The sequence below is a fragment of the Mesocricetus auratus genome, unplaced genomic scaffold, assembly GCF_017639785.1.
Source record: "Mesocricetus auratus isolate SY011 unplaced genomic scaffold, BCM_Maur_2.0 Super-Scaffold_100691, whole genome shotgun sequence".
Classification (NCBI taxonomy): domain Eukaryota; kingdom Metazoa; phylum Chordata; class Mammalia; order Rodentia; family Cricetidae; genus Mesocricetus; species Mesocricetus auratus.
The window spans coordinates 42,223,340-42,235,994 of NW_024429267.1; the positions used below are offsets into that span (position 1 = coordinate 42,223,340).

The 12,655-nt window shown below is 43.4% G+C and overlaps 1 protein-coding gene across 4 annotated transcripts in view; it reads left to right on the plus strand.

The window, feature by feature from the left end:
- The first annotated feature begins 1,280 nt into the window (after window positions 1-1,280).
- Window positions 1,281-12,655, plus strand: part of Nphp3 (nephrocystin 3) — a 38,715-nt gene continuing 27,340 nt past the window's right edge. For 3 of the 4 annotated variants that reach the window (XR_005874780.1, XM_005074826.4, XM_040739879.1), the window contains exons 1-6: window positions 1,281-1,705; window positions 3,582-3,707; window positions 4,715-4,865; window positions 7,328-7,480; window positions 8,198-8,331; window positions 10,844-11,004. Coding sequence is in view for 3 of the 4 variants with exons in the window: in XM_005074826.4 (XP_005074883.1) it covers window positions 1,325-1,705; window positions 3,582-3,707; window positions 4,715-4,865; window positions 7,328-7,480; window positions 8,198-8,331; window positions 10,844-11,004 (1,106 nt within the window). In the remaining variant the exon portion in view is untranslated. Of the gene's footprint in view, window positions 1,706-3,581; window positions 3,708-4,714; window positions 4,866-7,327; window positions 7,481-8,197; window positions 8,332-10,843; window positions 11,005-12,655 lie in introns of those variants that run through there. The other variant, XM_040739877.1, reaches the window with a different exon arrangement.

Below are 12,655 nucleotides of genomic sequence, written 5' to 3' on the forward strand. Positions count from 1 at the left end.
TTTTGAAGAATTTCAATACTTTCTAAGAAGGACAGGGTATGTATAAAGAGTACCAGTGTCCAGTTAACAACAGCGTCAGTCAAAGCCATTTCTGTCCTTTTTGTCCTCTCTAACCTTGGGCACCAATCTGAGGTGGGTAGGAAGACAAGTCAGCAGATCAAGGGCAACGTGGAACAGAATCTAAAAAGATAGCAGTGTTCCCTTCTTGCAAATGCTATAATTATAATAATTTCCTTTCTTGTGGTATACGGTCCCCAGTGTCCCAGTTACCAGGCATTATAAAACCTATCAAAGGATGACCCCCCCCCCCGTGGCCTCAGGTGGTGACGCTTTGAAGTTTTTTCCTGGCTGGCATTATTTATTATATACATACTGAGACACACTGGGCTCTGAACTGCCTCTAGAGGGGACCACCTAGTCAGAGACAGCAGACACAGCAGCGGTGGAACAGGATCTAGTTCGCGCAGAGGAATTGAAGCAGCTCCCTTCTGACTTTTAGGCTAGGGCCTAGTCTGGAGTCCTTCATTCCGGATGTCCCCGAGTACAGCTCCTCTCCTGGTCCCGTCCCCGCTTGCCCAGCTCAATCCTTCAGCCTGTTCCTGCAAAGCCTGCCCTCAGTCCCCACTCCGCTCTTCCCCATTCTCCTTTCTTGCAACTCTCCCTCGTCCTGCCCCTCTCCCGCTCTCCAGGCCCTCTGCTCTCCCGCAGAAGCGCTAGCTCGGCTTGACAGGCCTTGCCCCTGAAACCTGACTCCGCCCTCCGGGCGCCTCTCTTTTCTCCTAGCCACGCCCCCTCTGGCCCCTCTTTCGGACTCTGACTGTCCCCTGTAGTCACATTTCGCCCCACTTGCCCGGTCACGCCCCCAGAGCTGGCCCCACCCCCTCTCTGGACCCAGTTCTTCTTACCTGACCACGCCTCCTCTCGCTACCACGTCCTACCTCGGTCTCCAGACTAAGTCCCCTCCTGCAGCTGCATCACGCCCTGCTTGTTTGTTCACGCCCCTAAGACCTGGCTCCGCCCCTCCTTGGACGCCCTCCCTTCGACACCACGCCCCCTCTGCTCGTCACGTTCCGCCCCTCTACCCTTCTCTCCAGGCCCCGCTCACTGCAGCTCTGCTCCTTCTCCAGCCCCCCGCCCTCCCCGCTGCGGCACCCCGCCCCACCAGCTCGGCGTCGCCCCAAAGTCTGGACCCCGCCCCTCCTGGCCCCGCCCTTGCCTCCTGATCCCACCCCTTCTCGCCTCCGCGCTCCGCCCTGCTAGCCAGGTCCCGCCCTCCTGGCCCCGCCTCCTCCTGGAACCCAGCAAGCGAAGCGCCGTGGGCATCATGGGGACGGCCTCGTCGCTGGTGAGTCCCGCTGGCGGGGAGGTGATCGAGGACACGTACGGGGCGGGCGGCGGCGAGGCCTGCGAGATCCCGGTGGAGGTGAAGCCCAAGGCCCGCCTGCTGCGCAGCTCGTTCCGCAGGGGAGCGGGAGCCGGGCCCGGGTCGCTGCCGCGCGCGGCGGGCGGCGGCGGGCTGCTAGGAGCCAGCTTCAAGTCCACCGGCTCGTCCGTGCCTGAGTTGGAGTACGCGGCAGCCGAGTTCGAGAGGCTCAAGAAGGAGTATGAGATCTTCCGGGTCAGCAAGAACCAGGAGCTGCTGTCCATGGGTCGCCGAGAGGCCAAGCTGGACACCGAGAACAAGCGGCTGCGGGCGGAGCTGCAGGTAACGCGGGACAGAGCGAGCGCATCGTGAGCGGGAAGCACTGGGGAAACTGAGACCTGAGTGTGCCGCTCAGCCGCTTGGTGACACCACCATCCTGCCCTAGCTACAAACCAAATTGTTTTCCAAGTTGTACAGAAGAAGCTTCTCCTCGTTTTGAGGGATCATTATTTAAGTCTAAACTAATTTCTTATCTGAATCTCCTCCCCCTTTCAATTTCCGGTTCATTCATTTAGACACCTTGAATCAATCAACCCAAGTGCCGAAGTCACAAATGCCGCACTGTGGTGAAACTTCACACAAGTCCTCCCAGTTTAACATAACTCCAAGATGGAGCCCTTGGCTCAGTTTCTTTTTGACGTCCTGCAGATTTGGGTTTTAATAATATGATAGGAATTTTTCTGGAAATTTCCTGATTTCACTGCTGTAGCTGAAACTTTCCTTAAGAGTGCTCAAATTCCCTTAGCCCGTTTGGTTAATGGACTCAAAGTTATTGCCATGCTTTTGTAGGCCTTAGAAAAGATCGGTTCTCATTCATGCAGATAGCAAAATTTCTCAGAGCAAAAGGTCTGTACTTGATGTTGTGGGCTCAGAACCTCTTTGATGGTCATTTGTTTATTCCTTTCTTTTCCGTGGGAGAGATCTCTGACAGCCCAAGAGCTCCAGGGCCTATTGAAGTATGAATTAAATAAACAGCACAGACTTATTTATGTAAAAGAAGGCTCCTTCCTTCTAATCGGGCATCATTTCCGTGGGTTTTATGCAGCCCTTCATTATCTGGTATGCCATCAGCATGTTCTCTGGGAAGATGGTCCTACTAGCAGCTCCTGCTGCCCTCACTTCCTATTGGTTGGCCAGTGCACTTGCTGGCATAAAGCGGACCTGTGCATTTCCCGGCTGAGTTCATGCGTGTGCACCACTGCCCACTGAGAACCATGTCAGATGGCAGGTAGAAGGGGCAGGGTGGAGAAGCCAGTGCTGAAGATGGAGGTTTCTGTCCCGCCTGGTCCCACAGCCAGTTCTCCCAAATAAACACACACGGATGCTATATTAATTATAAAATGTTGGCCGATGGCTAGGGCTTCTTACTGGCTAGCTCTCTCTTAATTATTATCTCATAACCAATCTATGTATTTCTACATGACCTTATCTTACCAGAGAACATCTGGTGCATCCTATCTTCCTGGTCTCTCCAGGCCTCCTTTTCCTTCCTCCCCCCAGCCTTCTCCTGGTCTGGTCGCCCCACCTGGCTATTGGCCAATCAGTGTTTTAGACATCAACCAATAAGAGAAACATATATACAGAAGGATATCCCCCATCACAGGGCTGGCAGACACATAGTCACAGATCACTGGTCAGCAGTCCCAATTCTTTGTATAACCTGTTGTTCCTTTCTTAGCTGCATAATCTTGAGAAAATTCTCCCACATTCATTTCATTCAGCCATGTTGGCATCTACTGGAGGTCCACCATGGATCCAGACCAAATGGTTCAGGGGATAGTAAAATGATTAATATACAGTGACAAGGAGCAGGAGAACTTTCATGGCTAATTATTCTTCAAGCTAAGCCTTACAAATTGCATTTCTTATTCTCTTAGAAAACCTGAGGCTTAGAAAATTTAGGAGCTGGTGCAGAATTTCAAAAAAAATTGTTAATTTCCATTGAAAGCTTATTGCTGAAGAATCTGCTTGCTAGGATTCAAACATGCTTGTGTTTTTTCTATTTTGCATGGATAAAAATGACTACATAGACATGCTTGATAATTGATAAAACAATGAATAGAGTATTAAAAATCCTAACCTGTGTGATGTACATGTCAGAATTTAAAGTGTGGAGGAAAGGCTGTTTTTGTTAGAGATAACAGGTGAATTATTCCAGGCTCTTCAGAAGACGTATCAAAAGATTCTGCGAGAAAAGGAGGGTGCATTGGAAGCAAAATACCAAGCCATGGAGAGAGCAGTTACATTTGAACATGACAGAGACAGAGTTAAAAGGCAATTCAAGGTAAATTCCTTACGTTTCTACCCTGGCTTCAAGTGTCACAGATTAAAAACTGTTTTTAAAAAAAGATCATTTGAGCTCAGTGTTGGTGGTACATGCCTTTAATCCCAGCACTCGGGAGGCAGAGGCAGGTGGATCTCTGTGAGTTCGAGGCCAGCCTAGTTTACAGAGCAATTTCCAGGACAGGCTCCAAAGCCCAGAGAAACCCTGTCTCTAAAACAAACAAAAAAACAAAAAGTTTATTTGAGCCAGGTATGGTGTCCTGTGCCTTTAATCCCAGTACTCAGGAGGCAGAGACAGACAGATATCTGTGAGTTCGAGGCCAGCCCGGTCTACATGAGGAGATCTTGTCTTGAAAAATGCAACAGAAAAAAAGTTCATCTGAAATCATGATGAATTCAGTAAGGTTGTGAGAGCTAGAGAAGAACGTATTTCATATTTTCAGTTAGGTATTGTTTATTTGATAGATGTGAAAATAAACACTTTAGTGAGATATTGAAAGGTGAAAGATGTTTTTAATTTTTATTTTTAATTGTGTGGGGGGGGCACACATGAATGCAGTGCCTGTGGACGCTAGAGTTGTAGGATTCCTTGGAGCTGGAGTCACAGGTCACTGTGAGCCGCCCAGCGTGAATGCTAGGAATCAAATTCAGGTATTCTGCAAGAGCAGTAAGAACTCGTAGCCACAGTACCAACCCTCCAGCCTCCAAGAATGTGTTTTTTCGTGAGATGAAGCATTTGGAAATGTTCGGGGATATTTTGTTCTGTATTTGGTATGAGGGAAACAAATTTGTTACATGTCAGGCAAGACACACATCCGTGCTGCCAGACTTCCAGTGGGTTCAGCTGTGAAACAATAGAGATGAAGGTCTGGAGACGTCATCTCAGAGAAGACTGAGAGTCAAGTGAATGTTGACTTTATGAATCAATGTTTTTCCCCCTGAAAAGTTGGTGGCACAACACTGTAATTATGAAAAAAAAGTCTCAAAAGGAATCCTGCATTTTCAAAGATTTTTAGGGAAACCAAAGAAAATGAAATTCAGGACTTACTGAGGGACAAACGAGAGCTGGAGAGTAAACTTCAGAGGCTGCAGGCTCAGGGTATCCAAGTTTTTGACCCTGGGGAGTCTGATTCGGATGACAGCTGCACAGATGTCACAGGTAAATGCACTTCATGTTCATCTTCCCCTTTCTGCAGAGCTGTAGTGATGCTCAGAACCAAGTGCTCTGTCCCTTTTAGTCTCTGTGAGCACAATCAGGGCATGCCCTGCTCTTCCAAGTAGAAGAAACAGTTCAGTGCCTCTCTTAGCTCTTAGGATCTCCTGTCCTTGAAGGGAATGATGTTTAGGGCTAGGCTTTCTCTTGTCATCATACTCTACCAACCATCCTAGCCCATGGTGTGCGTGTGCACACTCTCTCCACCCCACCCCAGGTACCCACTGCAGGTCACAAGTACATTTTCTCCAAAGGACAAAAGAAAGGACAGTGTGTGAGTTTGTTTTCTTGTGGCTGTGACAAAATGCCTGGCAACAAACTATGTAAGGAGAAGGTCTTGTTTCCGCTCACAGTTTGAGGGCCCCAATCCATCACGGCAAGGCTGTCACAGGGACAAGAGTGTGAGGCAGCTGATCCTGTTGCACTCACAGTTAGGAAACACAGTGATGGATGCTACCCTCAGCTTGCTTTCTCGTTTCTATGAAGTTATGAACCCCAGCCAGCAGGCATGGTGCAGCCCACATTAGGGTAGGTCTTGTCACCTCATTTAACCTAGTCTAGACAATTCCTCTCAGACATGCACAGAGATTCGTCTCTTTAGTGATTCAAATCCTGTCAATGTAGCAATCAGGATTGACCACACAGGCCTGTGACATGGCTCCAGGTGTAGAAGCATTATCACCCAGGCCCGATGACCTGGGTTCTATCCTGGGATCCCACGGGGTTGCAGGAGAGAACTGACTCCTGAAGTTGTCCTCTGACCATCACATGTGTGTCATGTATGTGCATTCCTGCATGCAGGTGCGCATGCATGGTCGAGACACACACACACACACACACACACACACACACACACACACAAATAAATTTAAAAATAGCATCACAGGTAGGTTCCTTGCTTTTCCTGAAGGGACAGCCTGGGGTGAGGTCACCTCTGCTCAAATGCCCCTGACCAAAGCCGGACCTAGGAAGACTGGATTATAATCAATAGCTAGGCAGACACGTGTCCAGCTTAAGTATGGAGGGGGATAGGCATAATGGAATTATGTTCTCTGCAGATTATTTTCCATACAGGGATGGATTATTTGCAACTTTGCACAACGTGTGTTTCACTAGTTTTGGAAGTCACTCAAAAAGCTTCAGTTTTATAATAAGGATATAAAATATTTTTCTAATAAGAAAGAAAAGCCTGAAGCCAAAGAATTGAAGGCATTTTCCATGTTTCAGGAATGTATTAGTCAACTGTGATTAGTATGAGGTAAAGGGAAAGTTTCTTATAGGTGGAAGAAGAAATTGTTGTGGCCCTCCTGTTTACAAGGGTGATGTTAGAGTCTTACAAAGGGATGTGTTGGTGAGTAAGAGACAGCAACCGGCTGTTCCTGTTCAGTTTTCATTTTATTCCCACTGATTGTGACCAGCATTGTAGAATTCTTACTACTAACTTTTGAGAATAAGATGCAATGATCCCAGCTGGCTAAGAACAGCTGAGAAAGTGCCTCCTGCTGTCACATTAGTCTTCCTGATTGCTTCCATATTGGCTTGTTCAAATGTACAATGTATCAAAGCTACTGTAATTGTCTTGGCAAGTTAACAGAAACAAGTCAATGCTCCCTTCTTGGTCTTTCTCATTGGTACATCAGTTAAACCCAAAGGACACAAGTTAGCAGTGCCCTGTTGACAAGTCTACCTTCAAAGTCCCTTCAGAAGCTCTGGGTGGTGACACACACTATTAATCTCAGCACTCGTGAGGCAGAAGCAGGTAGATCTATGTGTGTTTGAAGTTAGCCTGGTCTACACAGTGGGTTCCAGGACAGCTAGGGCTACATCTCAGGAAAAAAAAAAAAAAAGGTTCCTTTACATTTTAACTGATGTGAAAATGTCCAATTGCAGGTAGGTTTTTAGAATTGTTTGTGGGGATTTTAGCTGCCTCTTTTTAATTCTTTATTGCATCAATTTATTTACTTTGCATATGTGTGTGGTTACGTATGTGTGTGTGTGGATGGGAGTGCACATGTGTGAAGATGGGGACAGTCTGTGAGAATCAGTTCTCTCCTCCAGTCAGCTGCTCACCGGGTATTGGACTCCAGCCCTCAGGGTTGGTGGCCAAGCCAAGCCATCTCCCTGGCTCCAAACTGCCTCTGACAGAAATTCCTTTATTTTTTCTTTTCCTTTTTTTCTATTTTAATCCTTTCTTTGAATTTGAGATGATAACCTGAATTGTGTAAACCAGAACTGCAGTGCTTTGCCAAAAATCAGTGGCAAAATATTTTGAAAACCATTACTTGAATGCTCATTTTATTTATAAATAGAATTATCTTGACCTGAGAAACCTTATTTGACATATGAGGTAAGTTTTTAAATATTCAGTAACTTGGATCTTATGAAATTCCAATTCCTTGTTGCAACAGCTACTGGAACCCAATGTGAATACTGGGCCAGCAGAGCCTTGGGAAGCGAACCTTCCATAGGCAGCATGATCCAGCTTCAGCAATCCTTCAGAGGCCCCGAGTTTGCTCACAGTTCTATAGATGTAGAAGGACCCTTCGCAAACATCAACCGAGGTAACCAGTCCCTTACCTGGCAGTTCCGACTGTTCATATTCTGCAGTCTTCTATACATGGCACTAGTCTTCTGGCACCTCCCGTTGGCAAGCCAGCATGCACAGAGGCTGTGACTGACCAAGCAGTGGTTACATACTTTTCATCAGGACAACATGGTCCTCCTGCCAACCTGGCCACCCAGGTTCTAGTAGCTGTGCTATTATCTGAATTCGAAGGTGCTTTTGTTGAGCCATGGGGTTATGATGTAGCTTAGCTGAGAAACAATACTTTTACATTGTGTTCTTGTCAGATATTTCATAATTTTTCTTTCCCAGTAGGTAGCATAAAACTGTTTTTCATTTTACACCATTCTTAAACTCTCTTTTAGCCTCATTGGAGTTCAAGAATGAGATGGCAAAACGGCACATCACCTTGGGAATGCAGGCTCCCTTCCAGTAGCAGAGCAACTGAGTGACTCATGTAAAATAAAGTTGGAGCCACTACCCTGGGGATCCATTGTTCTCCAGGGGAGACCATCGTTAATTAACTCAAATCCCAGAGGAGAATATGAGGCTAGAAATGAATTACTTTCTAATACATTATTCTAGCTTTCTTAGTATTAACACGACAGCAAATCCTAGTCTACATCCGTTATTTTTTTTTCAGGCTTAACTTGGAATTATTTTGTCAGTTGTATTATGGTAAATTTTCCTCACTCTATGGAAATTTTGCTTCCAGATGACTGGGACACTGCTGTGGCTGGCTTACTGCAGGTCACTCCCTTGTTCTCACACTCTCTTTGGAGTCACTCTGTTAGATGTTACCTCATGTACACAGATGAAACCCAGCCTGAAATGGAACTCTTCCTTAAGGTAAGAATTTTCCTAAGTTGTGTATTCACTCATTGTGAATACAAAGTCTGGGGTTGGAGAGATGGCTCAGGAGTTAAGAGATCTGGCTGCTCTTGCAGAGGACCTGGGTCTGTTTCCAGCACCCACACAGTAGCCCACAACTGTCTATAATTCCAGTTCCAGGGCACTGGATGCTCTTCTTCAGGCCTCTGTGGGCACCAGGCATGTGCATCCACACATGCAGGTGAGCACCCATATGTTTAAACTAGAAATAAATAAATCTTTTAAAAAAAGAAGTGAAAGAAAATACAAGTTCATAGCTGAGGTGGTGGTATATATCTATAACCTCAGCACTCAGGCAGGAGGACTGTGGTGAGTTGGAGGCTAGCCTGTACTACATAGTGAGATCCTATCTCAAAACTCAATGCAAGTTCAGATTATATTCAGATTATAATTGCATTTAAACTAAGTAGCTTGCTCCCTATGGGATTACCCAGAAAACAATGGGCTTTGCTTGTGGTGTGCCTTGGTTCAGTATTCACGTGTGTAAAGGCAGACATAGTGTTAAGGCTCCTGGTTTTTATTCTACTTACTAGTAAAACCAGGACAGGAGCGAAGGCATGGAGACAAAATTAAGATGTTGGAACTTTCTGGCTTTTTTTTACATTTATATTTAATTTTATATCTAAAATATATCATTAGGATTCCAATGTCTTAGTGAATAGTACACTCCTTTAATCCCAGCACTCAGGAGGCAGAGGCAGGCAGAGCTCTGTGAGTTTGAGACCAGCCTGAGTGAGTTCCAGGACAGCCAGGGCTACATAGAGAAACCCTGACTTGGAAAACAAAAACATAAAACAAAAGAAAAAAGAAATTATGTCAATGTCTTAATATAAAAGTACAAAATATAGTTAAGAATTTATGTATAAAAATGACTTTTTCATATTTCATTAGCTATTCTCTTCGGTGTTTGAGCCTCCATTGGCCTTGTCCGATGTAGTTGCTGTCCTTAAAGCTGTATCAGATAATACCAAAATTTAATTCTTATCACCACTTTGAACTTCTCAAGGCATCCTGTGGACTTATTCTAAAGCAAAAGTAGGGCCTATAAACTACATCCTGTGGCCACTTCTGGCTTGCTACCTGATTTCATATGGCCCAGAGCAAAGATTTGTTTTTACATTTTAAATCAGTGGTCTCAACCATACTAAGGTAACGCCACAACCCTTTAATACAGCTCCTCATTTTGTAGTGACTCCCATCCATAAAATTATCTTTGTTGCTACTTCATAACTGCAATTTTGCTACTTTTATGAATCACAATGTAAATATTTTTGGAACTAAATGTTTGCCAAAGGGGTCTTGACCCACACAGGCTGAGAACCACTGTTTTAAATTATTGGAAAAATGGAATATAAGAATACTATTTCGTCATGTGAAAATTATATGAAATCCACACTTTAATATCCATAAAAAAGTGTTTTTGGAACATCCCCAGGCATGTGTGTGTGGTGTGTGTGTGTGTGTGTGTGTGTGTGTGTGTGTGTGTGTGTGGTGTGTGTGTGTGTGTGTGGTGTGTGTGTGTGTGTGTGTGTGTGTGAGAGAGAGAGAGAGAGAAGAGAGAGAGAGAGAGAGAGAGAGAGAGAGAGAACTATGACTGCACTACCAAAACTGCTAATTGGTACAGAAACCAAATAAATTTAAAAGGTCCCTGCTAAAACAGATGAATTATTAAACATTATTATTTTTGAAAAATATTTGCCATCTGACTTTTTGTAGGAAAAATCTATCTCCATTGTCTCAAGTGAATTTATAAATACATCTGCATGCCCTAGGATAAACCTGTTAAATTCATGGTCTACGGATTGTTAATAGATTTACTTAGCATTCCTTTGTGTTATTATTCAATCTTGGTAAAATTGTAGAATATTTTAAAGCTCATACCTTCCATCTCGAAGTTGGATATAAGTTACTCCCAAGGACAATTGGAGGCTTCTAACTAATTGCTTTCATAAAAATCATCATTATTTAGTAATATACTTTATTGTAGACCAATGTTTTTTTCATTAAGATTTTTAAATTTTTTATGTTTCTGGAAATGAAATCTCAGGCTTTTTATGATAAGTAAGTCCACTTTCACTGAAACCACATCCTCTAGTTCAAAGCACCATATTGTAAATGCACAGATACACATTTGGATCCTTTAAAACAAGAGAACAAATTATTCATGGTAAAAATAATAGCAAGACATACCAAATCAAACTAACATAATAGTTTGTTAGTTGTTCTGTTGTTTGATTATAAAATGAATCATTTTCTGAGCTAGAAAATAGCCATGTTGTTAAGCTATTATTTTTTGTTCTAGAGAAAAATTTACTTTTACTCTCTAAGATTTTCTTTAAAATGCAATTTTTTGTATTAGAATACTGCTTATACAAGCTGTTCTAAAACAAGTCTTTTAAGTAATAAGACCCTCTGTATACCTCTCTTAGTTAAATATATCATGCTTTAATATATTCTAATTCATTTTTAGGACCATTCACCTAAACTTAAAAGAATGTGTGAGACAATGGGATATTTTTTCCATGCTGTTTACTTTCCAATAGATGTTGAAAATCAGTACCTCACTGTAAGAAAATGGGAACTCGAGAAGAGTTCTCTAGTTATCTTATTCCTTCACTCAACGTTACCAAGGTAAGCTGAAAAAGATCTCTGATTTACCTTTCACATTAGCTGTAAAGACATCACTGCCAAATGAACTTCAAAGATAAGTCCTAATTCCATTTTCATAGTCAAAAACAGTGTGTGAAATCTAATAAATTTTATAACTCCCTCACACTCAAATAAAAACTATCAAGTTTTATAACATTAGACCTTTCAGCATCATTAATGTAAGAATTGTTTGGGGCCACAGTTGGCAACAGTGGCCCAGGGCTAAGCACTGCCAGGTATCAGCTTTTGTAAATAAAGTTTTATTGGAACACAGTCACATTCACTGATTTGTATAAATTTTTTAGTAGCCACTTCCATACTATAAAAGAAAAATGGAGTATTTACATCAGAAACCCTATGTCCTACACAGCCTAAAATGTTTATGATCTAACTTTAAAAACAAAGCTGGTGGCTTCTCATATCAGTCCACAGTAAACCTCATAGTTTTCTTTCTTTGGATACAATTTGAGACATGATGTTTCAGTGTGAATATAACTATGTTTTTTTTTTTTGGTTTTACGAGACAGGGTTTCTCTGTATTGTTTTGGAGGCGAATATAACTATGTTAATGAACTTTACCTGTTGGGTTTTTTTTATTCATATATAGATGATGTTGTTTTTTTTTAATCACGCATAGATGATGCAGATATAGACAAAAGACAAAATGGGCTTCCTGGGAGGATGGCTGTTCTATCTAGCTTGTTGTCTGACTGGATTAAGCCTTGCAGGGCATTAGCTGTCCTTGACTTTAACTGTGTGAAGTCTCCAGTTCTATCACTTTCTCTGAAGTAACCCTATCCTTGTCCTTAAGACTCTGCGTTGTAGCTGGGCCTCACAACTCAGTAAGCTGAGGCAGAAGGATTACAAGTAGCAGATCAGCCCAGGCAACTTAACAAGATCCTGTCTTTAAAAAAAATCAAGGACTGGGTATGTAGCTCAATTGGCAGAGGACTTTCCTAGCATGCACAAGATTCTGAGTTCAGTTCCCAGCACCACACAAAATCAGGCATAGTGACGCACGCCTGTAGTCCCATCACTCAGGAAGTGGAGGGTGGAAAAAGAGGAGAGGATAAAACTCAATGGCAGAGAAATTGCCTAGTGTTCATGAAGCCTTAGATGCAATGCCCAGTTATACACACACAACTCACACTCACGCATACACAACATACACTCCCTCATACATACACAACACACACATATAATCACACCAGAACACACACACAACATACACATATTCACACAGACACATGCCACACTCACACATATACAACAAACACACGCTCACGCGTGCACACGCGTACGTGCACACACACACACACACACACACACACACACAAAGAAGAAAAAAACAGAATGGGCTTACAGACTGCCTAGTGGCTAGGTAGACAGAACCGGCAGAGCCTTCCTCACAGAGTGTCTACAGAGCCCTTCACCTAGTTGCCTTCAGCTGAGTCTCTTTTCTCAGCTTTTCTCTCCTTGCCTCTGTATTCATTAGAGATGTATCATTCTTAATGCTGGTGTTTGGGGTGTGTCTTAAGTTACTTGGTAATACATCCCTTCATTGCTAAATTATTCTTCTTTAGTTCTTATGTTGAGTCTTTGAAGTCATCTTGCTTTTTTCTTTATCTTCAAG